The sequence below is a fragment of the Mangifera indica genome, chromosome 14 (genome assembly GCF_011075055.1).
Source record: "Mangifera indica cultivar Alphonso chromosome 14, CATAS_Mindica_2.1, whole genome shotgun sequence".
In the NCBI taxonomy this organism is placed as follows: Eukaryota; Viridiplantae; Streptophyta; class Magnoliopsida; order Sapindales; family Anacardiaceae; genus Mangifera; species Mangifera indica.
The window spans coordinates 5,849,390-5,875,144 of NC_058150.1; the positions used below are offsets into that span (position 1 = coordinate 5,849,390).

Here is a 25,755-nt window from a genome sequence, read left to right on the forward strand (position 1 = left end):
TGTTTAATTAAATTTATATGGAGACTTCATCAACTTGTCGTTGTAGTATAGTGGTGAGTATTCCCGCCTGTCACGCGGGCGACCCGGGTTCGATCCCCGGCAACGGCGCTTTTTTATGACTGGGCTGGGCACTATTTCTGGCATCCTGGCTTGATAGTGCCGTTGCCAAATGTTAACTAGTCTATTTCTCATCCTTTCTATAGAAATATTTTTTATCAATAAAATTATGTATACTATTTTTGATATACAATTTATATACATAAATGAAGTGTTATCATATGATTAGATATTTTTTTATCATATGATGACATATGTTTTAAAATCACCTAATTACATGATGATACATCACTGTGTATATAAATTGTGTACAAAAAATGGGTATACATAACATTGTTTTTTTATTTATTTATCTGTTTTAACAAATTTTGATAACTTTTTCTGTAAAATTATTTGAAAAGATTAAAAAAATCTTCAAATTAAATAATATTCGATTCTCAAATTTTTATTAAATAATTTTATGTCCTAAATTATATTAATTTAAATTTAAAATAATAATTTTTTTTTGATATATGTATAAATAGAGATGTTAATGATGTATAATTATATATTTGAGAATAAATTATAAATTTTAAGAATATTAAGTGTGTTAATAAAATTTTAAGGGGTTTTTTAAATTTGAAAAAAATGACGAGGGTTTTTTTAATTTAAAAATTTTAATATACCTCTTAATGGTTTCAAAATTAATGTTATATCTCTAAAATATAAAATAAATAAGGATATAAATATTATATTACAAATTATTAATATTATATTATATTTTTAAAATAGATGGGAAATATAATAAAGTTTTAAATAATATTGGGAGAATAAACATTTACCTTTAATAAACTTTCAAAAATTGGCATTGCTATGCGCAATATATCTCTATTATAATATTTAATAATATAACATAAATACCCTTTAACTGTTAAAATTAACAATTGACTTTAACAAATTAGTGGAAAATGGAAAGTTACAAACTTGATGAGTGAAAATCCTCATTTTATCAAACTCTAGGTGGAAAATTGTCATTTGGCTTTATAAAAATTTCGATAAAATTATGTATACTCAATGCTTCTAGTTTCAAGTACCCAGGTGATACGTATTATGTGATTGTATACTAACTCGGTTTTGCGATTGATAATAAAAATTTCAATAAAACCATGTATACTAAATTCTTCTAGCTTTTGGTCCCAAAGTAATGTGTATCATTTGATCAAATGCTTACTTAATTTTATGATTAATAATAAATTTTTTTTTTAAAAAAAATTATATGTACTAAATATTTTTAGTTTTAAATACCTAATTGTGATTTAATAATTTTGAATTAAAGAATGATACCTAATTTTGTATAAAAACAATGTTATATATATATTTTTAATATACAATTTAAATATATAAATTATATATTATTATATGATTGAATATTATTTTTTTTAATTTAAAATAATTTATTCATATAATAACATATCATACAACTAAACAAATCAGATTACCAAAATTGGTATTCAAAATTAGATACATAGGTGATTCTCTAAAAATTTAGTAGTAACCACGTGGCACAGAGCCACAAACCAGGAACACCAATCTGTAACATCAAAATGCCGGCAGAATCCTTTTACAATACAACTGTTTCACTTTTGTCTTCTACTGTCCAACGTCTCTTAAGAACAAGTCCAACCATCCAACGTCTTCAACTCAAAATGCCGCTTTTCCGACCATATCCTTACCTCCCATGGCATTATCAATTTTAAAACAGCTTTTACGGAGGATACAAAAGTAATTCCAACTCAAGTAATTTTATCCCCTGTAAATCGCCGGCCAAGTGTAAGTCTATCCACTTTGCCGCCACTTTCAAAACCTTTGTTTTTCTTCTCATCCCTTTCAAACTAAACAAAATTATGAAAGAGACAATGAAAGGTGTTGATAACGCACTACTTACAGATAAGTCGAGAAGGCCAAAATCAAGAGAAGTTAGTTCAAGATTCCTCTCTCCAAAGTCAGCACCATCGTCTGATATGGGGATCCCATCTCCAAACCAAGCTTTCTCCCCACGCCGCTCGGTAAAATCATCAATGCCACCTGATGATCGAAAGCATCGGAGCCTTGATCAAGGCCTTTGGCCCTCTTCCACTACTACTATTTCTCAGTCATCTGACAAAAAAATTGGCACCCTTGCTGAGCATTTTGGAAATGAGAGATTAAGAGACTTTCTTGACCGAAAAGCTGACGAGAAATCGTCTTGTTCTAGCGTTTTCTTGCTTGGTAGACAAAGAAGTTGCAGTGAGTTTAGCAGGTTTCAGAATGAGAAAGAGAAAGAGAAAGGAAGTGCGAAAGAGAATCAGAGACCAATCCTTGGAGGGTCCATGAGGTACACCGGAAAGTTCAAGTTTCCAGGAAAATCTTCCTCGTCATCTTCTTCATCCAATTCTTCGTCTGACAATTCAGGTATTGCTAGAAATTATTTTGAATCCCTAAACTGGAAAAATGAAAAAAGGAAATATTCTTGTAGTCATGTAAGATTTGCTTTCAATAAAAATTCTGGCACAGTCTCACAATCCTGAGCTTTGCCTTATCATCGCTGGGATGGCTCCGATACCATCCCACTTATCTTGAAAGTTACTATTTAATACATACACTTGCTTAGCATCTTCTGTGCTTTGCTAATGTGGAATTTGCCTACGGTCTTTCATAGAAATAATTCTCCAAATGCCTTAGGGAATTGTAAACAAACCTAACAGGAGTAGCAAATTAATCATCTCAAGAGTTAAATATATTTATTCTTGTTATCTAACAGGTATTGTTCCCGGAAGAATGTCTGTTGATGAAAATGCCCTGTATAGAAAATCGCATAGACGAAGATCGGATTTTTTTATGGACAATTTTGAGTCAGAATCAGAGCCTAGTGATACATATTCAACTACGGATTTTAGCTCTCCAGGGATGGGTAAAAGTTCCTCTCACTCTCGAAAATCCGGTATAGATGTTTCTTCCAAATATTTGCAGGATGTAGCAAATAGGTCCAGAAGATTGAACTCAGATTCGAATATACAGAATCCTGTATCATTAGACAGTTCTCCAAGGTTGAAGAAATTTACAATAAAAAATGCTATCAAGAGGGCTAATTCGTTAACTGGGTATGGAAGTGCAACATCGCAATGGGCCTTGTCGCCAGGGAGATCAGGCTCTCCTCCTATGTCTGTAGAGAGTAAGCAGAGGCCACTATCATTCTCTAGTTTGAAGCCACCGAGTAGTCCTTCTAGGGCCAAAGGTGTGGAAAAATTGCTGAATATGGGACTAGACTTGTTTAAGAGCAAGAAAACTTCCTCATCGCCAAAGGGGTCTGGAGATGTGGAGGCTGTACATCAGCTGAGAATGCTTCAAAATCGGCTGATGCAGTGGCGCTATGCGAATGCTCGAGCTGATGCTGTGAATGAAAAGATGATTAATCAAGTGGAGGTATCTGCATTGTTAAATTGTCAGCTTATGATGTTTTTCAAATTTATGTAGTAGTCTGTCTTATATAACTCTGCCATGGTTTTGCAGAACAAATTGTTGTGTGCTTGGGATGCCATTACAAAGATGGAACAGTCAGTGCTGCATAAGAAGTTACAGCTTCAGAAGGAAAAACTTGAAATGAAGCTAGACTTTATACTCATGTCTCAAGTAAGTGACAAACTCGATTTGACGACAACTTTACTAAGACTGTATTTGATGCTCATTGAGATGTGGTAATTGGATCACTTGTGTAGATTAAGCCATTGGAATCCTGGGGTGATATGGAAAGACAACACCTATCAGCAGTTTCCATGATGAAAGAGTGTCTGCATTCTGTTGTTTGCAAAATCCCTCTCACCGAAGGAGCTAAGGTAGGCCAATGGAAACTTGGATTCATGAGCTGATTGTGAATTATTTGTGCCCCTATAATTGAGTATTATGACTAACAAAACTAAGCTTGTAGGTGAACCCTAAATCTGCTTCCATTGCTCTTCAACATGCATTAGATCTTGCAGCTTCCATCAAGGCTATACTAGCTAATTTTTCGCCATCAGTAAGTTGTTTATATAAAGCATACGAAACAATTACTTAAATACTGCATGTGGGTAGCTTACCTTCAAGCTGCTCTTACAGGCAGGAGAGACCATTTCATTGCTTTCAGAATTGGCAGACACAGTTGCACAAGAGAAGTTGCTCATGGAGGAATGCCTTGAACTTTCCAGGAGCATAGCTCTGCTAGAGGTAATCAACAGAATCTTCAAAACTTATACTCTATATGATATGATGCTGTAGTTGGAAGCTTTAAATAAAATATTATTCCTTTTGATTATACATGCGCAGATGGAAGAGAGGAGCTTGAAAAGTCATATTATTCAACTGAAATCATGTCAACAACTATACCAGCAGCAGCAGCAAAATGAAGAAGAAGAAGAAGAGATCCCTTTATAGCTTCCGGCAATGCTTTAACAGCAATATTAGGAGGATGAACACAAAAATATAGTAGGTGATAAAACAAAATTGAGGAATGATTATTGAACTTGATGTGATTTCGACTCGATCGCGACCCATAGGCCTCTAGAACAACTGAAGAATTTGTCAATTACCGATGGATAATAATTAACTGTTTCAGAAAGATGATGATGTTAGGATTTCAATGCAAAGTATAATATTTGAATTTCACATTGGAAAGTATGAACTTTTATTATGGGGTTCATATGTCATTGGATTCTGCACTCTTAATAGTTAGCTTTTAAAGTATGGTTCTCTTAAATTTTATATCATTTGGTATCAAAACCAATGACTCCCAATTGTAATGTCAGCATTGTAGTGTTTGCCCAAACTAGTAGAGAGTTAACGCACAGCTAACCCATGTAAATGTTGAACTGTAGAACGTGGTGATATATTACAATCTCAAATGCAAGACATAAAACTTGAATCTTGTATTAAAAATTATAAGTTTTTAATATAAGGTTTATATGATTTTTGAGGTCCCCATTCTCCAAAGGTTCATATCAAATGAAATTTCCTTAGTTGCGGGATTCACAACTAAAATCATTGATTTACCATTTGATAAATTTACGAAGAACAGCTGGCTATGAGCGGGAAAGATGTCAAGTTGAAGATATTCTACAGAGATAGACGAAAAATGCTTATTACTTTCAGATGTCTGCAATATCTTTCAAGATGAAGCTGACAAGCTTGAGATATCTTTCTGTAACTCGTTGCTTTGCCTATGAACTATATTTCTTGAAAGGCCAAATCACTAATTCCCACCTAAGGTTTAATGAAATGACCATTCACGCACATATGTTTGGAAAGGCAAATTTCCCATCCAATTGTTATTTTTTTTAACAAATTATTTGAACTTTTTTTTTTATATAATTACTAAAAGACGAAAGAAGCCCAAGCTAAATAAAATTTTACTCCTAAAATTTTATTAAATAATTTTATGCATTAATTTATATTAATTTTAATAAAAATTATTAACATAAATATAAATAAAGATGTCAGTAATGTATAATCATATGTTTGAGATAAATTATAATTTTTTAAAATATTATAGTGTCAATGATGTATAAATAATAATATATTACTATATGATAGAATATTATTTAATATTTAATATTTAATTATTTAATCATATAAAGTAATATTATGCATACGAATAACGTGCAAAATTTTATGTATATCTAATGACATGTCATTATATTATTTAATAATTTAAAATTAAAGATAAAATAATACTTAATTATATAACGATATGTCATTAATTATATATATAATTTTATTGAATAATATGATAATATATTATTATTTATACGTAAAATTATATATATAATATTATTTTTATTTTAAATGTGGTAGCAAGAACTAACGTACGAATGGAGATCTTTGATTTCTTTATTTACAAATCATTTATCTAACTATTGAATCAAACATTTTAAAAATTATCTGATTAAGAATGGAGGACCAGGTCAAATCCACTTCAAAAAGTAACAGTAATTTTACGAAGGAAAAGTTGCCATGTGGTAAAATTCTCCTCTTTTACCGACCCTCTCTAGGTAAAATTGGCCGGTCAAAATGAAACAATGGCCGTAAGCCCCTAACCAGTAACCAGTCCAACCCTCAATTATTTCCATGCCTACCCAACGTAAGACCATTCCTTCTCTTGATGAAGGCTTTGTTTTTAACACCTTCTCTGCTTCTCCCTTAACTTTCCATGGAGAAGAATCCAACCTTTACTACATAAATCAAGAGAAGAAGAACAGTAACAACAAATAATTAGATACACCCAAAAAGTCCCTTTGCTCCGGGGGACTTGTGTTTCCCCCTGATAAATTAAACATTTCGTTTTTGATAAGAAAAAAAGAAAATGAACGACCTTATTTCAAGTTCATTCAGGCAACAGGGTCCTATAGACCTGGAGGCTGGAGTTGAGACTGGGAAAGAGACAACGAATCTTGATAAGTTCTTTGAAGATGTGGAGAATGTCAAAGATGACATGAAAATCATAGAGAAGATTTATAAGAGATTACAGGAATCTCATGAAGAAAGCAAAACTGCCCATAATGCAAAAACCATTAAAGAGGTTCGAGCTCGAATGGATTCAGATGTCGCGCAAGTTTTGAAACGGGTGAAAGTGATTAAGGGTAATCTTGAGGCTCTTGAAAAATCCAATGCAGCTCAAAGAAAGCTTCCAGGGTGTGGTCCAGGCTCATCCGTGGATAGAACCAGGACTTCTGTTGTTGCTGGTTTAGGGAAGAAGCTTAAAGATATGATGGATGATTTTCAAGAATTAAGAGCCAAAATGACATCTGAATACAAGGAAACAATTGAGAGAAGGTATTTTACCATAACTGGAGAGAAACCAGATGAAGAAATGATTGAAAACCTGATATCAAGTGGTGAAAGTGAAAATTTCCTTCAAAAGGCAATTCAAGAACAGGGTCGTGGGCAAATTCTGGACACCATTTCAGAGATTCAAGAGAGGCATGATGCTGTGAAGGAGATTGAAAAGAATCTGATTGAACTTCACCAGGTTTTTCTCGACATGTTTGCTCTGGTAGAGGCACAGGGGCACCAACTGAATGACATTGAGAGCCATGTGGCTCATGCGAATTCGTTTGTAAGGAAAGGAACCGACCAGCTGGAGATAGCTAGGGAGACCCAGAAGAGCAACAGGAAATGGACTTGCATAGCTATAATGCTAGCAATTGCTCTCATTATTGTTCTTCTTTTTCCAATTTTATTCCAGGTTTTACTTCACCAGGCGGCGAAGTAGAGTATTACAATGTCCCTTTGGCCATTGTTTGTTTTCAAGTACTAAAACAGTTTCCTGTTCATTGATTCTTTGGGCAATGTTGTTTCCTAGAGAATTTTTTCTTTTCTTTTTTTTTTCAGAAATTCATTCTACGCTTAGAAAGGTTGAATGTACAATAAAACCGTTTCCCATTTTCACTTTGGGTTTTTCTACAATAAACTATTAATCTATTTTATCAATTTTCTAATATTTTATAATTTATGTTTATGCACTTTATTAATTCATTGCTAAGTTACCCAGGGGTGAATACGAACCGGGTTAAACTCATACACTCTTTAACTAAAATTTAATTCAAATAAAAATAATCTTATTCGAATTTAGTTTGAGTTTGTCAAACTAAAATTAAGAATGATTCGAATAAAAAATAATTCAGTTTGAATTAGTAATTTGAATCAATTGTTTGAATTTGTGATCTGATTCAGTTTAAATTTATAGTTCAAATTTTAACTCATTAATAAAACGATATTATTTTACTCAAATAATATACAAAATCTCTTATTCAAACTATAAATTTTAGCTGAACCCAACTATGAATTCGATGAATTTAAACCAAATCAAATAATGAATCTGAACATTTATTCAAACTATGAATTCGAACTGAATAAATTATATCTTAACTCAAATTTGCTTAATTTAAAAAATTAATCAAATAAATAAATTTAAATTAAGTTAAATCAAATTACGCTAGCTTTTAAGATTAAGCTGGTTCAAATTGGATCCAGTCTTAACTTAAACCATGACTCATTTTACAATATGTGGCCAATAAAAGGGAGAAGGACTATTTCCCACCCATCTTTTGATGCATTTTCAAATTGGCACCCACGGCAGATGAAAATCCAGTTTTCCCACTCATAAGCTGTTAAAATGGATGATATCTGTTTGCATAAGGGTAAAATGTCCATTTTACCCTTGTTAGATGAAATGACCAAAATACCCCTTAATTTAATTTCTCAAAATTGATGTGAGGGTTTTACCATTCACCCCCCTTAGGTTTTAGAAACTAACATTTTCACCTTACCTAAAGTTTTTAAACTTTAAAAACTAACATTTTCACCCCCAAACCTAGGGTTTCCATATTTTTCAAAATACAGCCGCCCCCCATAACTTTCAAAACTAGCATTTCACCCCCATTCTTCAACCTCATCTCCCGACGTCTTCTCCGGCGTCGTCACCGGCCTCCTCCTTCTCCTGGTGCGACGGCGGTGGTGCGACGAAGAGACCTCCCTTTGTCGCTCGTCGTCTAGATCTGGGATGTCTGCTTCGACGAAGGTCTCTTCTCTTCTCTCTTCGTGGCTCGTCGCATCTGGAAGACGCGACGACGAAGGACGACGAAGCGTCGTCCTTCGTCTGTTCTTCCAGATCTGGACGACCCTTCGTCGTCCAGATCTGGGTGACGAAGGGTCGTCCTTTGTAGTCGGAGATGGGAGATCGATCGAATGCGTCGACCGTCGATGGTGGCCGGAGAAGGAGCAAACCCCAGGGGTGAAATTAAACTTTTCAAACTTTGAGGATGGGTTAGTTATTAGTTTTTAAAACCTGGAGGGGGGAAAAGGTAAAATTTAAAAGTTTTAAGGTTTTAAATAGCAAATGACGATTTTGCCCCTGTCCCTAACTGAAAAATTGGACGGCAGTTTGGTCACGGGTGGGAAAACTGGATTTTCATCTGCCGTGGGTGCCAATTTGAAAATGCATCAAAAGTTGGGTGGGAAATAGTCCTTCTCCCCCGATAAAAATTGAAAAGGATCAACTAAAATGGATATCCTTCACCCGAGGTCTATCCTCCAAAACGCATGTCATACTCACCGTTTTAACCGCTTCATTAAGCTGATCAACCTGCCACGACGTAACGTCACCGTATCCCACCATGCTTGAAGGCATCACATTGGTGATCTTCTTTTTCATCGATTCCATTTCTGCTGTCCCTCACATAAACGGTCGAATAGCTGTGAGCCATGGCTACAATAGCAGCTCGTCAAGCTGCATCGACACTAGCCCGACTTTCCTCTTCCAGAACATCGGCGCAAGCCACTTCTCTTATTCAACGGCGTGGTCTTGCCGGTGCTGCTGGTAATATCTATTATTCAAACAAACCGTTGTTGATGTAGATCTATGCATATTAATTATCTCTGTTGCGCCTTAAAACTCCATTGAATCCCGATCTAATTTTATTGCTACCAAAGTTAAGTACACAGCTTCATGGTTCATGATTCTTTTTCTTTCGATTTTTCGCAGATCACCACGGCCCGCCAAAGGTTAATTGGTGGGAAGACCCGATGAGCCCCTCTAAGTGGAAGGAAGAACATGTAAGTAATTTTTTTTTTCCTTTAAATGTATTATATGTGTATGAATGTATGTAGCTGAGTATAGGTTTGTTGTTATTGTTTGCAAAATTAATTTTTATAATTTTTTTAAATGAATATGAGAACAAACACAATCGAAATGCATTCCAGCTTTCAAAATCTTTTAGACAATGAAATTTGTATATTTCAGGCTTTTTTATGCCGAAAACTGGAAAAGTCATTTAGAAACAGGTACCAAATGGACCATTTTTTCTTTTTAATAAAATATTGTGTAATACCCTCAGGTATGTTTCAGGCGTATTTATGTCTTTTGATCCTATTTCGAGATATTTCCGGTTCTTTTTCATGCCTCTGAATTGGAGAGGTTGTTTACCTTTCCTATCTCGTTCTGGAAGAGGGTCTCTTTGTGCTGAAATTGAACCACTGCTTATCGGGGGAACTGACATAACAGCAGGGGGTGTAACCTTTTGCCTTGTGGTTTGACTGAACCTTCTCCTCACAAAAACCTCTGCCCTCAAAGCTCTATCGAGGGTCTCTGCATAAGTCTTGGGTGGTTGCGCCCCTGTCATAATATCTCGGGCTATCTCCGGATCTAGCGCATACACGAACTTTTGCATATGTCCCATCTCTGTACTAGCTATCTCAGGGGCATACTGAGACAACTGATTAAACTTCGTGGAATATTCTTTTACTGAATCTGTCCCCTACACTAGATTAATAAACTCTTGGGCTCTAATACAAGTAACATCAGCGCCTCTATACTCTGCCTCAAATCGACGTCTGAACTTGAACCAAGTCATCTTTGAGATATTGATCGTCTCTCTGACTAAGTTCTACCATATTCTAAGAACTGGAAAAGTGGAAAGAAACAGAGAGGATTTGAGATACCAACTTGCCAGAAATGTGGGAAGCAGCATAAATGAGAGTGTTTGACAGGTTAGGCAGTTTGTTTCAGATGTCGTCAACCTGGACATATCACCCGTTTTTGTACAGCTACCCCAGTGAGAGTAGAGCAGCAGGAACAACAACCTATAGGAGGGGTCACAGCCAAAGTTTATGCGATCACCCAGGACCCAGCAAAGGCTTACCCAGTAGCAGTCACGGGTTAGATTCTCTATCTTGATACTCCTATTTATGTTTTAGTTGATTGTAGGGCTACTTATTGTTTTGTAGCCAAGAGTTTGCTTGAAAGGTTAAAGTTACAACCCCTCAGAATAGCCAGAGGATTATGATCGAGTTGCGTAATGAGGGGTCAGTTATTAGTGAAATGATGCTACTAGGATAGAGTATTGTAATTCAAGGCCGACAGTTACTAGTAGACCTAATTGTGTTTGAAATGTTAGTTTTGACATGATTTTAGGGATAAATTTTTTGGGAAGATACGGAGCTGAGATCAATTATAAAAAGAAAGAAAGAAAAATAGACGTTACGAATATTAATTTATAACATTTCTCCTTCGGTGGGTTGTATTTCTAGGGAGAGATGTTACAAGTTGGTATCAGAGTATGATTTTAAGAACCTAAAAGATGTTTTCTAAATCAAAATGGAGTAATCCAAGTAACATAGAGATGAAATACCCTTTAGCCACGCTGACTGCCCTCGTAGCCGATCACTGTAAGTTAAGTTTTCACTTATACCTGTTTAGTTTTATGAGACTAATGTGTTTATTTTCAGGACCTATGAGCCGAACACCAATAGATCCCTCTCAGAGGAGCTAGAGTGAAGGAGCAGTTCCCCAGGTACCCCAGGGGGGACCAGTGCACATGATGTGCAAGAGATCTTCAGAAAGATGATGAGAGAGTGAGATATGCCACTTATCTTTTCAAGTCAGGGGCAAGAATATGGTGGAACTTAGTCAGAGAGACGATCAATGTCTCAGAGATGACTTGGTCCGAGTTCAGGCATCGATTTGAGGCAAAGTATAGAGGCGTCAATGTTACTTGTATTAGGGCATAGGAATTTATTAATCTAGTGTAGGGGACAGATTCAGTAAAAGAATATTCCACGAAGTTCAATCAGTTGTCCCAGTAAGCCCCCGAGATAGCTTATACAGAGATGGGTGTATGTAGAAGTTCGTGTATTGGCTAGATCCGGAGATAGAGTGAGATGTTATGACGGGGGCGCAGCCAACCAAAACTTATGCAGAGGCCCACGATAAAGCTTTGAGAGCAAAGGTTTTTGTGAGGAGGAGGTTCAGTTAGACCACAGGGCAAAAGGTTACATCCCCTGCTGTCATGCCAGTTCCCCTTATGAGCAGTGGTTCAGTTTCAGCACAGAGAGACTCTCCTCTAGAACGAGACAGGAAGAGTAAACGATCTCTCCAATTCAGAGGCATGAAAAAGGACTGAAAATATCTCAAAACAGGGTCAAAACACATAAATGCCCTGGAACGTACCTGAGGTATTACATAGTGTGAACAAACTTGCACATAAACAATGACATTCATTATGTGATTAGATGATTTTGAATTAAAAATAAAACAATACACAATCACATTGTAACATGTCATCATTTGTGCACATTGTTTGTGTATATAGTGTTACTTTTTTTTATTTTCTAATGATAAGCATAGAGCGTTACAGAGGAGTAGGGGAGTCATGTATGTTGAGAAAATAAACAGCATTGACTGGAATATTTTCCATTGCAGTTTGTAATTGTCTCATTATCTGGTTGGGGCTTACTCTTCTTTGGAGGATACAAAATGTTTACTGGAGGCAAAGTGAAGGAAGAGGTAATTTTCTATTATTTTTTCTGCAAATATGAATAATCCGGTCTAGAAAATAAGTATTTGGCAATAAATTTAGAGTGTCAAACATTTTTCTCTTCAATTTCAAATGAATAGTCTTTGTAATCGTTTCCATCATTTGCCATGCTACCACAGTACTATTCTTTGTATAGAAAATGAATGTTTGGCAATAAATTGAAACATAATGCTTTAGGAAGTGGTGTCCTACCTTGGCCTAATAATATCATAGGCATCCAGTTATGTAGAATAAGATCATCCACGGTCAGAATACTCACTATCTCTCCAACTCATAACAGTGTATGCATATGTAATGTAGAGATTAAAGCAATTATGCTCATAATGTTGATTTCTACACGCTTCACCTTATTTCAAAAGAAGCTCCTTTAGAGATGTGAAACCTTATGCCTTAGGTCTCTTACATTCGTAGGTCAGAAAACGTGTATATGGTATGAATCTGCATGCTGCCTTAATATGCTTTAAGTCTCTTCTTACTATATGTGAGATATTTGTTTTGACATGAAATAATGTCCTCTGCAACTTAACTTTGCTTTGTTTTTTCAATAAGATGAGTTACATAGACCATTTATATTTGTGAAGAAAATTTAATTGATTGACAAGTTTAAATTGGAGAGTTTTCTAATCCTGCTTATAAAATTGATAAAATAATGTTTTGGACAATCTAAATGGTGACTTGGATGGACATTAATTTGTAGAAAGAAGTATGAAATATTTAAAGAGCAATACTATGTGTACCCACTTTGGATACACAAATGTATACACACTCATATGTGTCATCATATAATTGGTTATTGTTTTATTCTTAATTCAAAATCATCCAATCACATGATGACACATATAAATGTGTACATATTTGTGTACCCAAAGTGGGTATACATAGTTTTATTGATATTTAAATGGCCAGAACTGATTTTCTTTTATTAATTTGCTATGGTTGTATGACTCTCTGATACAATAACCAACATTTGTATTGGTGAGCTACTTTAGGATTACAACTTATTCTTTTCTTGTCTATTTACAGAAATTGGTTGAAGCTGCACAATAAGTTTTGGAGCTTTAAATTTTCCCAAATTCCTGGTAATAATGTGCATATATTGGAGCTTTAATGTCTTAAGAATTTCTTTCTTTGTCAACACTGCTACCCAGTGTATGATTTTTTCTTGGAGATTAAAGATAATTAAACTTGAAGGGTGATTGCTTTGTTGGAGCCAATTAACCATTTCATGTACTTATCATTCCCAAGTAATTTTTAAATAATCTTTTGTTCTGATAATGAGAATGGCACTCAGAACATTTTTAACTTATTGGTTATATCTGACCATGCCGACTTTTGTTAATTCTGATGGTAGGCATTTGCACTTCTGTTTGTGCACTGTGATCATGCATGCACTACATGGAAATAACATAACGCAAACCACACTATTTGAAGTGATGACCATAGAACTAATTTTTTCTTTAAATTTTGTGTTACTATCCAAACAAGATGCCCCTCTTAGGTTTTTGTCCACACTATTTGAAGTGATGACCATAGAAACTAATTTTTTCTTTGAATTTTGTGTTACTATCCAAACAAGATGCCCCTCTCAGGTTTGTGTTGTGTACATAAATTCAACTTAGTAGGATGACTCTGGAAGCACAGAATAGTTTGTCAAATTTCTTGACAAAAGTTTGCAGTAGCGAGTTCTTTATGCAGATAATCATCTTGACATATGTTGACTTCTTTGTTTGGTGTGTGTGACAAGAACAGACAATCGAGGTTCGAGCATAAGTTCAGTTAGAAAATGATGTTTTCTTTACCGGCACTTTCTATTGGAGTGGTCACATTACTGGTCCTTCTATCATAATGTAATAATATTGATAGGCATGGTTAGTTACTCACCTAGTCCTCTTACTGGAATAGATATCATAAAATCATGTTATTGAATGGAAGTGCATTAACATAATGTTGTGAAACATGGAAGAAAGGATAAGAAATGATTTAGCTTTCTCTACCTCCGCCACTGCTAGCACACCGGAATTGATTAAATAAAAGAAGAAGAAAAGGTTTTAAAATTTAGTCAGCTAAAATTCGGAGTCCTCTGTTTCCTCCTTGTACACTTCTTTGTCTTCCTCCAGATTGGAATTGGATTCCCTGACAGAATCACCGTCAGTTGATTCAGCCTCTTTTTCTTGCGTATCTACAGCCTCTGTTTCATCTGTCATTTCAGATTTGTTGTCGTCTTTTACTTCTTTGCCTATGTCGTTTTCTTCTTCACGGTTATTTCTGCTGCTCATCTTTCGTTCGGTGCTGCTGGCTTCTTCCTCTTCTTCTGGTTGCCTGAATTCATCCAGTTCCTGTGTTTTAGCATAGCTTGAAATTTTAGTGGATTCATCATCAGGAGGTGTATTCCTTTGCAATTTCATGTCTGGAGAATTATGGGACTTAAACGTTTCATTTTCTTGCACCAACTGTGATTTTTGTGGATCAGCCCTTGCATCTCTGTTTTCTGGATATTCAGAATCCAATGCCTTCTTTACTTCCTGTGGATTTTCATCCGCTGCTCTCTTCTCTCCTTTTCCTATTCCGTCAATAGAAATTTGACCTTCTGTCTTGCTCTTGAATCCATCTCGACCAAGTCTATGAAATCTTCTGCTCATGCTCGGCAGTTGACTATTGTATTCAGGACCTCTGCTTCTGGCAATCATTCTCCATCTCTTTCCCCTCGTTCTGCTCACACGGCCATGTTTCCGTCTCAATCTCGAACCTACATCAATTCTAGAATCTAAAATCTCTAACTTCTTCAAACCTTTAGAATTCAATTGAACTTCCTGGCTCTTATCTTCAGAGTTTTGTGCTTTTCCTAGTACCATATCTTCAGTAATTTCACTTTCATCACTGTCTTGTTCATCACTATTTTTATCTCCTAGTTTTGAAACATTTTCATGAGCATCAACAATTGCCTTCATTGAATTTGTGATGTTTATTTGCTTTCCTACTTCAGAACCACCTTTATCAACGCTTTCTCTAACAACACCTCCATGCTTACCGTCATCTTCTTCTTGAGAAATCTCAACCTTAGGCAACTGCTCAAGTGTCATTTCGCTGATATTATTTGCTCCCAACTTCTTCTCATTTCCATCTTCAAAACTTGTTGAGTTCTCATCATCCCTTATATTAGTGTATTTATTTAACTCTCTATCCTCATCTTTTCTCGAACTCAAATCTGATTTATCCTTCTCCGCCATATTTACAGAATCAGTCAAATTTACAGGCACTTGAATGGGGAATCCAGCACGGTGCTTCAAATCCTGAATTTCAGCTTCCTTCTGCTTCAAGCTTTCTGTTAGAACAGTGAGTTGAGAGATTTCTTTTGCTGAAGCCATTTCAGCTTCTCTCCGCATTTTGATCTCATTCTTCATCTCCTCCATTGCAGACTCCAAGGTCTTTTGTTCATCTTTCAGGGAATCAATTGTAGATTGCATCTCGAGGAACCTTCTGTCAAGCTCCATCTTTTGGGTACTAAGGGTGTACATCTCTGCTTTCATCTCTTCATTCTTGTTCTTCATTTCATTGTTATATTCCTCCTCCTTCTGCGTGAACAAATTATAACCGCAAGCTTCAGTGTTCAGAAATTGAAGCAAGAGTCTGTCTGCATAGTGAGATTGGTGATAACTAGATTTTTAAAAATTGGATAGATCTTGTAATTCTCTTTGCACAGGCAAAAAATCAAGATAAAAAAAAGGCCAAAGGATTATTTCCCACCCAACTTTTGATGTATTTCCAAATTCACACTTATGAATCAAATGTCATTAAAATTTTTTGATAAAATTAAAGCTAAAATTATTATTTTACTAATAATATTAAAAAATATATAATTTTATTTTATTTTTTCTTTCAGATTTTAAAAACTCCCAATTCATCTCAGTTTCAACTTTGAAAAGTAAATCTCTCTCCCCCTGCCACAAATCCGTTGCAACAGTGGTCGTCATCGTCTCCACTTTTAGCCTAACAGAAGAGGGAGATAGTCAATGATGCTGATGGAGATTCATCTCCCTGTTGAGTAAGAGACAGAGAGGTGAGATGGATTCATCTCTGTCTCTTCTTCATCTTTGTCAACATGGTCAACTATCTCCTTCCTCTGCTGGGCCAAAGGCAAAGATGGTGGTGGCCACCATTGCTTGCATCTGATTTTGCAACAAATCCTAAGATTTAAGGAGAAAAAATTATTTTTTAAAGTTGAGACTAAGGTAAAAGTGAGTTGTCAAAATCTAAAGAGAAAATGAAATGAAATTATAAATATTTTAATATTTTTGATAAAATGACGATTTTCTCTTTATCTTTAAAAGAAAATTTTAATAACAGTTGGTTTATGGATAGAATTTTAGGTTTTTTAAATCTTACGATTTATATTTGTCGTTTATTAAAACTTCAGAGGGAAAAAGTCCTTTGGCAAGAAAAAAATAAAAAAAAAACAATTGTATTTTGCATTTTTAATGCCCAACGCCTAGTTGTCATTTTTTATTTTTTATTTGTCTCTACACCCTTTGCTTGCAGCAACTCACTAAGATTTTTCTCCTTCAGCATTGAGATTTGAGAAGTTTGACGCTCCAGCCAGACCATAAAAAATAACAAAAAAGAAAACGAAGGTCGAGAATCCCATAAATTATTTGGATCAATTGTATATGATCATATTTTTTCTGTAAATAAAGAATGAAAACAAAAGTAAAACAAAGTTGCATGATGGTTCATAGATGGCAGGCAAGTAGGCTGACACCAAAATGTAGAAAGGTAAAATTGCATGCAAGGTATGGCATTGGCAGAGAAGAGAGAGATAGAGAGAGAAAGTTAAGGATTAGGAACCTGCAAGAGAAGTTGAAGGGAAATGAGCTGATGATCCTTTTCTTTGAGCAGGAGGTTGAGGATGCGTCTCTCCCGGAGCTTGTGCAGTACCATCACTCCAAGCAATGCTGCTACAAAATCCAAAAGCAACATCCACCCATACGCTCTTCCTCTGTTCATTGCTTTGTGAGATCCCACCGCCATCTTTATTTTTTTCTGAGGTCAAACAAACTAAGAAGAAAGAGATAATCTGTGTGTGTGTGTGTGTATTCTTAAGTCTGTGTTTTAGTATATTTAGAGGTTTAAAAGAGAGTGTAGGGGGCGGGGCGGTGTGGTGTGGGTTTTGCTTTGTCATGTAAAAAGAACCATGTAACTACTTGGATCATTCAGTCCCTCAGCCTGAAGCCCAGCCTGGATGCTGAACCGAGTTAAAAAGGTGAACATTGAAGAACCAGCATACGGCAAAGGCAAATGTTGCGCTGATTCTGGACACTATTTAACAATTTTCACAACTTCCAACTATCTTATACTCATTTACCTTGTTGTCCCTGTCGTTGTTCAAACTTTGAGACAGGATGTGAGTATTTACTAGACAAGCCTTAACTTATGTTGAAATCACGGATAAACCCTCTTCTGAAAATATGAAAAAATTGAAGAGCACGTGTGAGACATAGACACAATAATAATACGATGAGGATATAGATTTAACTACTTCATAGTATTCTTAAACACAGATAAATATTGTATCAAGAGGATTCGAAAATAGGGAAAATTCGCCTGAAATGAAAAAGAAAGTTTAGCCATTCAAATAAGGCCAATGCTGCTAATCATCCCTAGTAGAATGAGGTATATGAGATGCAACTAGAATATGTATAGATAGAAAATAGAACCATCATTTGATTCTCAGTTAATTAAGATTACTTTGGTAATATATATTTTATTATTTATATTATCTTATTTAGTTTATTAATGACATTTTATTATTAATATTAATGTGATAAGTACTATAAATAGTAATCTGATTACCATATTTATCTAAGATATTAAAATATTATTAAGATAATTTTGATTTTATTATGATTATATTTTTTTATTAATTTTTTAGGACAAAAATAATTTTATTTTCAATCAATATAACAATTAATATAAAAAATATTTTAAAATAATTATTTAAACGTATTTAAGTAAAATAATTTATTAATATTCTTTTATTTTTTTAATCAAACATAATAATTATTTATATTTACCAGATTTTATCAAATATAGTAATAATTTATATTTAATAATCTTTTAAATAATATATTTTTAAGATAATAAAATATTACCCAAATCAAACACCCTGTAAATGTGAAGTTGCACGTGTGCGAATCTGATCATGCATGTATCAGCCAAGTCCCCTATATTTCAATAATTATAATAATGTATTTCCCTCCTTACCCTATAAACGAAGGGATGCATAGTGAAAAGAGGTTAGCCGATCTTTTTACTACAGTGATATAAGAGGAATGAGGCTTCATTACTCCACCTCTAGAGAAAAGCTCACCGTTTTCCTCTCATGCAAGCTAGTAACATATGGTACGAGTGCCATGTGCAAACTCTCTATAATTGCTCTCCTCAGTTTTATGGTTGGGATTTGGAAAATTTTCTAACCAAGAAATCCTAAATCACAATATAAGTAAAGATTAAATTTGAGTTAAGTTTATTCGAGTTTGAGCTTAAGTTTGATTCAAACAAGTTTAGCTCAAACTCAAGTTTAATAATTCAATATTTTCGAATTTAAGTTTCAAGAGTATTTGACTTATCAGGCTCACATGATTATAAAATTTGATATAAAATAATATTATTTTAATTAATATATATTAAAAGGACATCATTTTAGCATTGAATCGAGTTTAAAATTTGATTCGAATCAAAATCAAACTAGACTCTTTTGAAATAGTTGAATTCAAACACTTTTAAAATGAATTTGATAAACTTAAACTTAAGTTCGAATTCAATCTCAAGCGTGGTTTTATGGCCTGGTTTGAATCTTAATCTAACCACAGTACATGAGATTAGGCGTATAATTGACCGGATGTTTCATAGACCAACCATTCTCTCATCGATAAGAATCACCCAATTAGAGAACACCACCGTCCTTCAGCCTGAGAGCCCATAAAATTTGTAGCGAGGCCCAACACGCCATCTGCTCACGCTTTCAAATTTCTTAGAGGCTTTCTCACAAACAGGTAGTTGCAATCGCAATCTCTCCTTGTTCAGCTGCAAAAGTTTTAATTTTACAAGTAAAATTAATTTCTTGTTACTACTTTTCGTCCAAAGTTTTGCTTTCATGGACTCTCCGCAATCCAACAAGTCCAATGAAGACATATTCGACTCCTCGCTTAATCTAGAAGAGTCTCTCATCAAAGAAGGTTATGTCGAAGGCTACAATCACGGTCTAACGACTGGGAAAGAAGAAGCCCGACAAGTTGGCCTCAAACTGGGCTTTGAAACCGGTGAGGAACTTGGATTTTACAAGGGTTGTGTCGATCTCTGGAACTCTGTCGTCCGGGTCGATCCCACCCGATTCTCTAGCCGGGTTCAAAAGGGTATAAAGCAAATGGAGGAGTTGATTGAAAAATACCCAGTTATGGATCCCGAGAATGAGAGTATTCAAGAGATAATGGAGGCCTTAAGGCTCAAATTTAGGATCATTCGCGCTGCTTTAGGTGTGAAGTTGGAGTATGATGGATACCCTAAAGCAAAAGAGATTGAATTTTGAGTGGATATTTATTTTTCCCTTTTTATTTTTGTCTTTCTATATTTGCTCAATTATTTCATGAAAAATTTTGTAGTGTTTTTGTCTATCTTCAGGATTCAACTAAAAACCTTTCCAGCTTGTGTGGAGAAATCTTCTGGTTATAGTTATTTATCCAATTAGTGTAGGTGGTATATTATGTCTTTTGTGAGCAGAAGAATCAATCCATTGCAGTTCTGTTTGTTGTTATTGTGTTTGAGCCTGATGAAATGTAAGAGTCAGTGAATTGGCGTGAAACTCATGCATTTGCAGATATAAAGTTATATTAAATGGATATATAGAACTGTTATGATAATAATGCCCATCTGCAGAACCACCGATAACCATTGTTGTCAATGAGAACGGGATATGTGAGGTCCAACTAATTAATTTTGTTTGAATATACATATCACAGAGCTCTGGCTTCCTCAAGTTTTATTGGGTGAAATTCGAATTTTTATGAAAGCTGGAAGAAATCAAGATTTGGTATATCAGATTTGTCACTGATTGATATTCTGAAATATGAAACATGATCCAAAACCAACTGATCGGATATTTGAGCTGATTTAAACCAAGAAGAGAGAGCAAGTCCAAAAACCTGAATGTTTTTTAACCAAATGCAGGAGTATATAGCAGCAGCTAACATCATTTTGGAAGAGACTTCACAGGCTAGAAGTTTCTTAATTGGCTGAGTTTGTTCGACTCTCTATGGCCTTTTATACGGGTGTGTGAGTTACTTCTAAAATGATATAGACTTAACTGCAGCTGACTACGCTCTATCTACACCTAGATTTCTGTTTATGTGCTAAGCAGTTCTTGAGAGTTCTTTTTACTAGTAACTAGTTTTTGGGGTGTTGCTTAAAATTTCTCTTGTAGTATTGCTGTACTGTGGTCCCCAAAAACTCATGGCCACAAATGTTCCTGATAATGCTATTTCATTAGCCCAATCTCTCTTTTTATGCAGTTTGTGGCAAGCAGCAAAGAGTTGAAAAATGTTGAAGTTGATGCTTGGTTGCTGCAAGGTATATATATCTGAGAGTCGAAACAGAGCGGCACTGCAATCAATTGAACAAGCAGCGAAACTATTCCCAGATGCTGCTATTGTCAACAAATTTGAAGATGTGACTTACAATAGAGTTGGTTATACTGTTGTCTCCAATTTGCCACCAGAGCTATCAGTAGATTCATGCTCTTTGAAGAGGGCTGTGTTTGCCATGGTTAAAGCTGCCTTTGAAAGCATTGACCTGGAGATGCATTCTGGGAGTCATCCTCGGCTTGGAGTTGTTGATCATATATGTTTTCACCCTTTGGCTTGTGCTTCTCTAGACCAAGCAGCTAGAATTGCAAAGTCTTTGGCGGCAGATATTGGCTCTAGTCTTCAAGGTTTGTCTCCTTGTAATCACCAGAATAAATATGTTGGTGGTAAGAATTTGTTAGCAGATGTTTCTATGAAAACTGGAAACGCATTCCTTAAACTCTCATTCAGTTATAGCCAAGATTGGTAACCTAACTGCAAGATTTCTCAGTCCTAGCACTCTCTTTTTAAAACAGGCTTAAGAAGGTAGTCTGTTTGGTGTTTTTTGGAACAATTTCTTGAACATACCAGGATTCTATTGTTTTTTATCTACATTGGGTTGTTTTTTTAGCATTGATATTGCCTACCCCTTGGTAAATGCAAGATGAAATTTATGAACAGATTCAAACTTCTGTACTGTAACGTTTAGGTATCCCACGGAACAGTAGACCATTTATTAAATTTTGAACCAGAATCAGTCTCTTCCTTGAAAGCATAAAATAGTGTTTTCTTTGATCTTCAATTCTTGTTCATAATAAAGGAAACTGTATTTCAGTGAACTTTTTTGTTGAACAAGAAGAAAAACATGGCATTTCAGTTGTAGTACTACCAAATTTATATTTCATAGACTTTATTGCAGAAAGAACTGGGTTATCAGAATATATTTTATGGGAGAATAACGGTTATGATATCATCTCTGTACATAAATTTAGGTTTTTCCTCAAAAAATTTTCCATTTTGTCTTGCTAATATATGCTAATGTTGCCTGCAGTCCCTACCTTTCTGTATGGAGTTGCACATGAAGAAGGTAAGACACTTGATTCAATCAGAAGAGATCTGGGTTATTTCAAGCCGAATTCAGTGGGAAACCAATGGGTTGGAGGATCAATATCAGAGTCCTTGCCTCTGAAGCCAGATGAGGGTCCTTTTGAAATAACTCAAGCAAAAGGTGTAATCGTAATTGGAGCAACAAAGTGGGTTGATAACTACAACGTCCCTGTATTCTCTACAAATGTTGCTGCTGTTCGTAGAATAGCAAAGCGAGTAAGCGGGAGAGGAGGTGGACTTCCTTCAGTACAAGCCATGGCACTAGTACATGGTGCAGACATCATTGAGGTAGCTTGTAATCTGTTGGAACCAAGAAAAGTAGGAGGAGATAAAGTTCAGCTAGAAGTTGAGAGGCTTGCAGGCGACGAGGGTTTGGCTGTTGGTAAGGGGTATGTTACTGATCTTCCAGAAGAGAAAATTATTGAAAGTTATATAAAACTGAATTCATCTATGTAATATATATATATATATATAAAAGAAACACAAGCAATATTATGTATATTTATTTTAAGTATATAAATATTTACTTGCTTATATATATCATTGTATTATTGGTGTTATTTTATTATTAATTTAAAATTATTTAATTATATTAAGTATATATTTATTTGTATATTCAAAATAAATACACATAGTTTATCGATGAAAACACATTGCTCATGTTTGAACATTTGAGGGTGAAATTTTATAATGAAAGATCTGTTTTTTATCTTTCAAGATTTTCCCCCATAATGTTAGATTTTAGGGAATGTTCAAACATGCATTACATCGGAAAATAGCTATACTTGAACTAACGGCACCTATGTTCCTATTTTGTTGTGCAAGGACCTGGTTGATACAAACCGAATTAAACCTAAACATCTTTTAGTTTAAATTCAATTTGAATAAAAAATAATTTGGTTTAAATTTGTCGAACCAATATTAAGGATGATTCGAATTCAATTCGAATGAAAATGATTTTGTTTAAATTTGACTTGAATTTATGATTCAAATTCATAGTTTAGATATATAGCTCAAATTTGTGGTTTAAATTCGTAACTTATTGATAAAATGATATTGTTTAATAATTTTTTAACATAATTCAAATTAAACCTCCAATCAAAGTTGAACAAAATCGAGTTATTTATCCAGTTCGCAAGCCAAACCAAGCTGAACTCTCTATAGTTCAAGTTCGGTTCGGTTTTAAAATAAATTGAATTTCTTAACTCGAATTCGGTTCATATTGAAAGTAAATAAATTCAAATTGAGTTGAATTAGTTCGGTTTAGGTCCGGCGCTATGCATGGTACCTTTAGAGAAAAAAAGGAAAACCAAAGGAGTTATTTCCACTCAAGGTTTACTCTTTTCCCAAATTTCTACTTACTAACTTTCGAAGATCAAAATATTTATCCATCAATTATTAAATTTGTTAGTTTTAAAGATAAAATCGTTATTTAATCAAAAATATTTAAAAAATTAAAATTTTTTTTTTTTTTCAAAACTCTAAAAATTAATAATTTTTTTTAAATTAAATTTTAAAAAATAATAATTCCTCTCTAAGGTTCGAATTTCATTCTCCAACTAATCCCTGCGGCACCATCTCCGATGATCTCTTCCCCTTAATACTTTCTCTCTCTCCAGCCGGCCGTCCAGACTGACATAAAGAACATGCAGAAACAAGCTTGCTTAAGTGAATACTAGTCGGCCAGGCCAGCAAGCTGATTGCAATTGTTCTTGTTCTTGTTCTTCTGGTGGCTAATAATCAAGAAATTTATTAATCTTCTTTTTGTTGGAATTTCCTTGTTAGTTACCTGCTTCTTTGTCTTTTATATGTGATCTTATCTATTGTGATGCACTTTCTGAATTGAAGCCTCATCTAACTTAACTAATTTATATCTCGCCTTTTTTCCTGTAATTAATTCATATTCCAGGTCCTATTTAATTTCCTAAAAGATTAGGTGGATTGCAGATAACCCCACATGTTGCCGGATTCGCAGTAATAACTCTACAATTAAAACCCTACCAATCTCTCTATGCCTTAATGCTGAAGATAATTAAGCTTAGTTTTGGGTCAAAGAGTAATTACCTGAGTGACTGAAATTTGCTTCACCTCCCTCTCACTCAAGCCCCCTAGCTAATGCCAATTCATTTCTGTTGGTATTCTTTGTTAGATCAACATAAACAGAAGTAAAGAAGAAGGGTTTCATGGTATCTTTGTTGAATGGATAAACAAGTTAATTTATGATTTTAAGTTACTCCATGTGGATCACGCTTCAGCTGACAAGTAACCATTGACCCGTGAACCTGTAGGGACATAAGTTTTTATTGTCATAAATTGTACACTTTCTGACCGACACAGAACAGAAGAAGCTAACAGAAGAAGCTTACAAGCCATGGAGTTTAGCCCCAGTTCCAAGGTAACAACTTCCCAATTTCATAATTCATCTCATCTTCACTTCTATGATTATGTTTTTACAAATATGATTTCTGATAAATGTGTTTTTTAATCCTTTTCAATAAATTTTTGATGCTATATGTCATCTCATTTATTCCAGAGAAAAAAGATTACAAACCAGTCCAGTCTATTGTGTTGTAAGCTGTTCATTTCTGAATCGCGAAACCTCTCAGCTCTTAACTCAATAGAACAAAGGGCTAGGCTTGATACAGAGACAGTGATTGTGAACAAATTTGAGGATCGAGCATACAACAGGGTCCGTTACACACTTGTATCTTACGTTGTTCATGATAGCACAGGTGCTGCCATTTACAGCCCATTGCAACAGTGTGTGTTGGCCATGGTTGAGGCTGCTTATGCAGCTATAAACCTTGAGTTACACTCTGGTGCCCACCCTCGGCTTGGTGTTGTCGATGACATTGTTTTCCATCCGCTCGCTCGGGCATCTTTGGATGAAGCTGCTTGGCTTGCCAAAGCAGTTGCAGCAGATATAGGCAGCAGATTTCAAGGTACTCCATTACACATACAAAACACTAGCTTATGAATGTTCATAAAAAAGTTGGCAAAATCATTAACATTGTCTTTCACTTTGTTGTGTTGCAGTGCCTGTGTTTTTGTATGCTGCAGCGCACCCAACAGGCAAGGCACTAGACACCATCAGACGTGAGCTTGGTTACTACCGGCCTAACTTCATGGGCAACCAATGGGCAGGTTGGACGATGCCTGAAACCCTTCCTGAAAGGCCAAATGAAGGCCCCAGCCAGGTGTCTCCGGCCAGGGGTATAGCAACGATAGGAGCTCGTTCTTGGGTTGCATTGTACAACATACCCATCATGTCTACAGACGTCTCCTCCACTCGTCGGATAGCTCGAATGGTGAGTGCCCGTGGAGGTGGACTGCCGATGGTGCAAACGCTGGGCTTGGTTCATGGCAAGGACTCCACCGAGATAGCTTGTATGCTCTTGGAACCCAATCAAGTTGGAGCTGATAGGGTCCAAAGCCGGGTCGAGATGCTGGCAGCTGAAGAAGGGCTGGATGTAGAGAAGGGCTACTTCACTGATTTTTCACCAGAAATGATTGTTGAAAAATACTTGAATTTGATTTCTGTTAACAGAGACTAATTGAACAAGTGTAAATTTGATCATAGTTCCAACCATATGCCACTGGAACCTATTAGACAAATC

The 25,755-nt window shown here is 35.1% G+C and overlaps 5 protein-coding genes, 1 non-coding gene and 1 pseudogene across 7 annotated transcripts; 6 read left to right on the forward strand and 1 right to left on the reverse strand.

Annotated features, from left to right (window-relative positions):
- Positions 1-36: 36 nt before the first annotated feature.
- TRNAD-GUC lies at positions 37-108 on the forward strand. Its single transcript has one exon. It is a non-coding gene; the product is annotated as a tRNA-Asp (tRNA).
- Positions 109-1,950: 1,842 nt separating this feature from the next.
- LOC123196859 (QWRF motif-containing protein 3) lies at positions 1,951-4,814 on the forward strand. Its single transcript, XM_044611001.1, has 7 exons — positions 1,951-2,487; positions 2,837-3,498; positions 3,586-3,705; positions 3,792-3,908; positions 4,001-4,090; positions 4,171-4,278; positions 4,378-4,814. The coding sequence occupies exons 1-7, from the start codon at positions 1,953-1,955 to the stop codon at positions 4,483-4,485; spliced, it is 1,740 nt and encodes a 579-aa protein (XP_044466936.1). The 5' UTR covers positions 1,951-1,952; the 3' UTR covers positions 4,486-4,814.
- A 1,453-nt stretch (positions 4,815-6,267) lies between these two features.
- Positions 6,268-7,442, forward strand: LOC123197032 (syntaxin-125-like). The gene has a single exon (XM_044611212.1). The coding sequence runs from the start codon at positions 6,410-6,412 to the stop codon at positions 7,316-7,318; it is 909 nt and encodes a 302-aa protein (XP_044467147.1). The 5' UTR covers positions 6,268-6,409; the 3' UTR covers positions 7,319-7,442.
- Positions 7,443-9,108: 1,666 nt separating this feature from the next.
- On the forward strand, positions 9,109-13,694 carry LOC123196707. The gene is made up of 4 exons (XM_044610797.1): positions 9,109-9,424; positions 9,590-9,660; positions 12,305-12,388; positions 13,443-13,694. Exons 1-4 carry the CDS (start codon positions 9,310-9,312, stop codon positions 13,464-13,466), a joined length of 294 nt encoding a protein of 97 aa, XP_044466732.1. The 5' UTR covers positions 9,109-9,309; the 3' UTR covers positions 13,467-13,694.
- A 628-nt stretch (positions 13,695-14,322) lies between these two features.
- LOC123196706 (myosin-2 heavy chain-like) lies at positions 14,323-17,695 on the reverse strand. Its single transcript, XM_044610795.1, has 2 exons — positions 17,262-17,695; positions 14,323-15,991 (listed from the first exon to the last, which is right to left on the reverse strand). The coding sequence occupies exons 1-2, from the start codon at positions 17,442-17,444 to the stop codon at positions 14,483-14,485; spliced, it is 1,692 nt and encodes a 563-aa protein (XP_044466730.1). The 5' UTR covers positions 17,445-17,695; the 3' UTR covers positions 14,323-14,482.
- A 1,604-nt stretch (positions 17,696-19,299) lies between these two features.
- On the forward strand, positions 19,300-22,672 carry LOC123196708 (annotated as a pseudogene).
- A 1,024-nt stretch (positions 22,673-23,696) lies between these two features.
- LOC123196710 (formimidoyltransferase-cyclodeaminase-like) lies at positions 23,697-25,753 on the forward strand. 2 transcript variants are annotated; one of them, XM_044610801.1, is made up of 4 exons: positions 23,697-23,918; positions 24,427-24,533; positions 24,672-25,080; positions 25,175-25,753. In XM_044610801.1, the coding sequence occupies exons 2-4, from the start codon at positions 24,510-24,512 to the stop codon at positions 25,690-25,692; spliced, it is 951 nt and encodes a 316-aa protein (XP_044466736.1). In that variant the 5' UTR covers positions 23,697-23,918; positions 24,427-24,509; the 3' UTR covers positions 25,693-25,753. The 2 variants fall into 2 exon arrangements, with proteins under 2 accessions (XP_044466736.1, XP_044466735.1); XM_044610800.1 differs by having other exon boundaries at positions 23,697-24,533.
- The last annotated feature ends 2 nt before the right edge of the window (positions 25,754-25,755 follow it).

Bases quoted from the DNA above. Each gene is read 5' to 3' on its own strand.
- LOC123196859 (XM_044611001.1), top strand. From the start codon at position 1,953: ATGAAAGGTGTTGATAACGCACTACTTACAGATAAGTCGAGAAGGCCA. The intron at 2,488-2,836 runs GTATTGCTAGAA...GTTATCTAACAG, and splicing joins TTCTTCGTCTGACAATTCAG to GTATTGTTCCCGGAAGAATG. The intron at 4,091-4,170 runs GTAAGTTGTTTA...CTGCTCTTACAG, and splicing joins TAGCTAATTTTTCGCCATCA to GCAGGAGAGACCATTTCATT.
- LOC123197032 (XM_044611212.1), top strand. From the start codon at position 6,410: ATGAACGACCTTATTTCAAGTTCATTCAGGCAACAGGGTCCTATAGAC.
- LOC123196707 (XM_044610797.1), top strand. From the start codon at position 9,310: ATGGCTACAATAGCAGCTCGTCAAGCTGCATCGACACTAGCCCGACTT. The intron at 9,425-9,589 runs GTAATATCTATT...GATTTTTCGCAG, and splicing joins TGGTCTTGCCGGTGCTGCTG to ATCACCACGGCCCGCCAAAG. The intron at 9,661-12,304 runs GTAAGTAATTTT...TTTCCATTGCAG, and splicing joins CTAAGTGGAAGGAAGAACAT to TTTGTAATTGTCTCATTATC.
- LOC123196706 (XM_044610795.1), bottom strand. From the start codon at position 17,444: ATGGCGGTGGGATCTCACAAAGCAATGAACAGAGGAAGAGCGTATGGG. The intron at 15,992-17,261 runs GTTCCTAATCCT...TTGTTCACGCAG, and splicing joins CCCTTCAACTTCTCTTGCAG to AAGGAGGAGGAATATAACAA.
- LOC123196710 (XM_044610800.1), top strand. From the start codon at position 24,510: ATGGAGTTTAGCCCCAGTTCCAAG. The intron at 24,534-24,671 runs GTAACAACTTCC...CATTTATTCCAG, and splicing joins AGTTTAGCCCCAGTTCCAAG to AGAAAAAAGATTACAAACCA. The intron at 25,081-25,174 runs GTACTCCATTAC...GTTGTGTTGCAG, and splicing joins TATAGGCAGCAGATTTCAAG to TGCCTGTGTTTTTGTATGCT.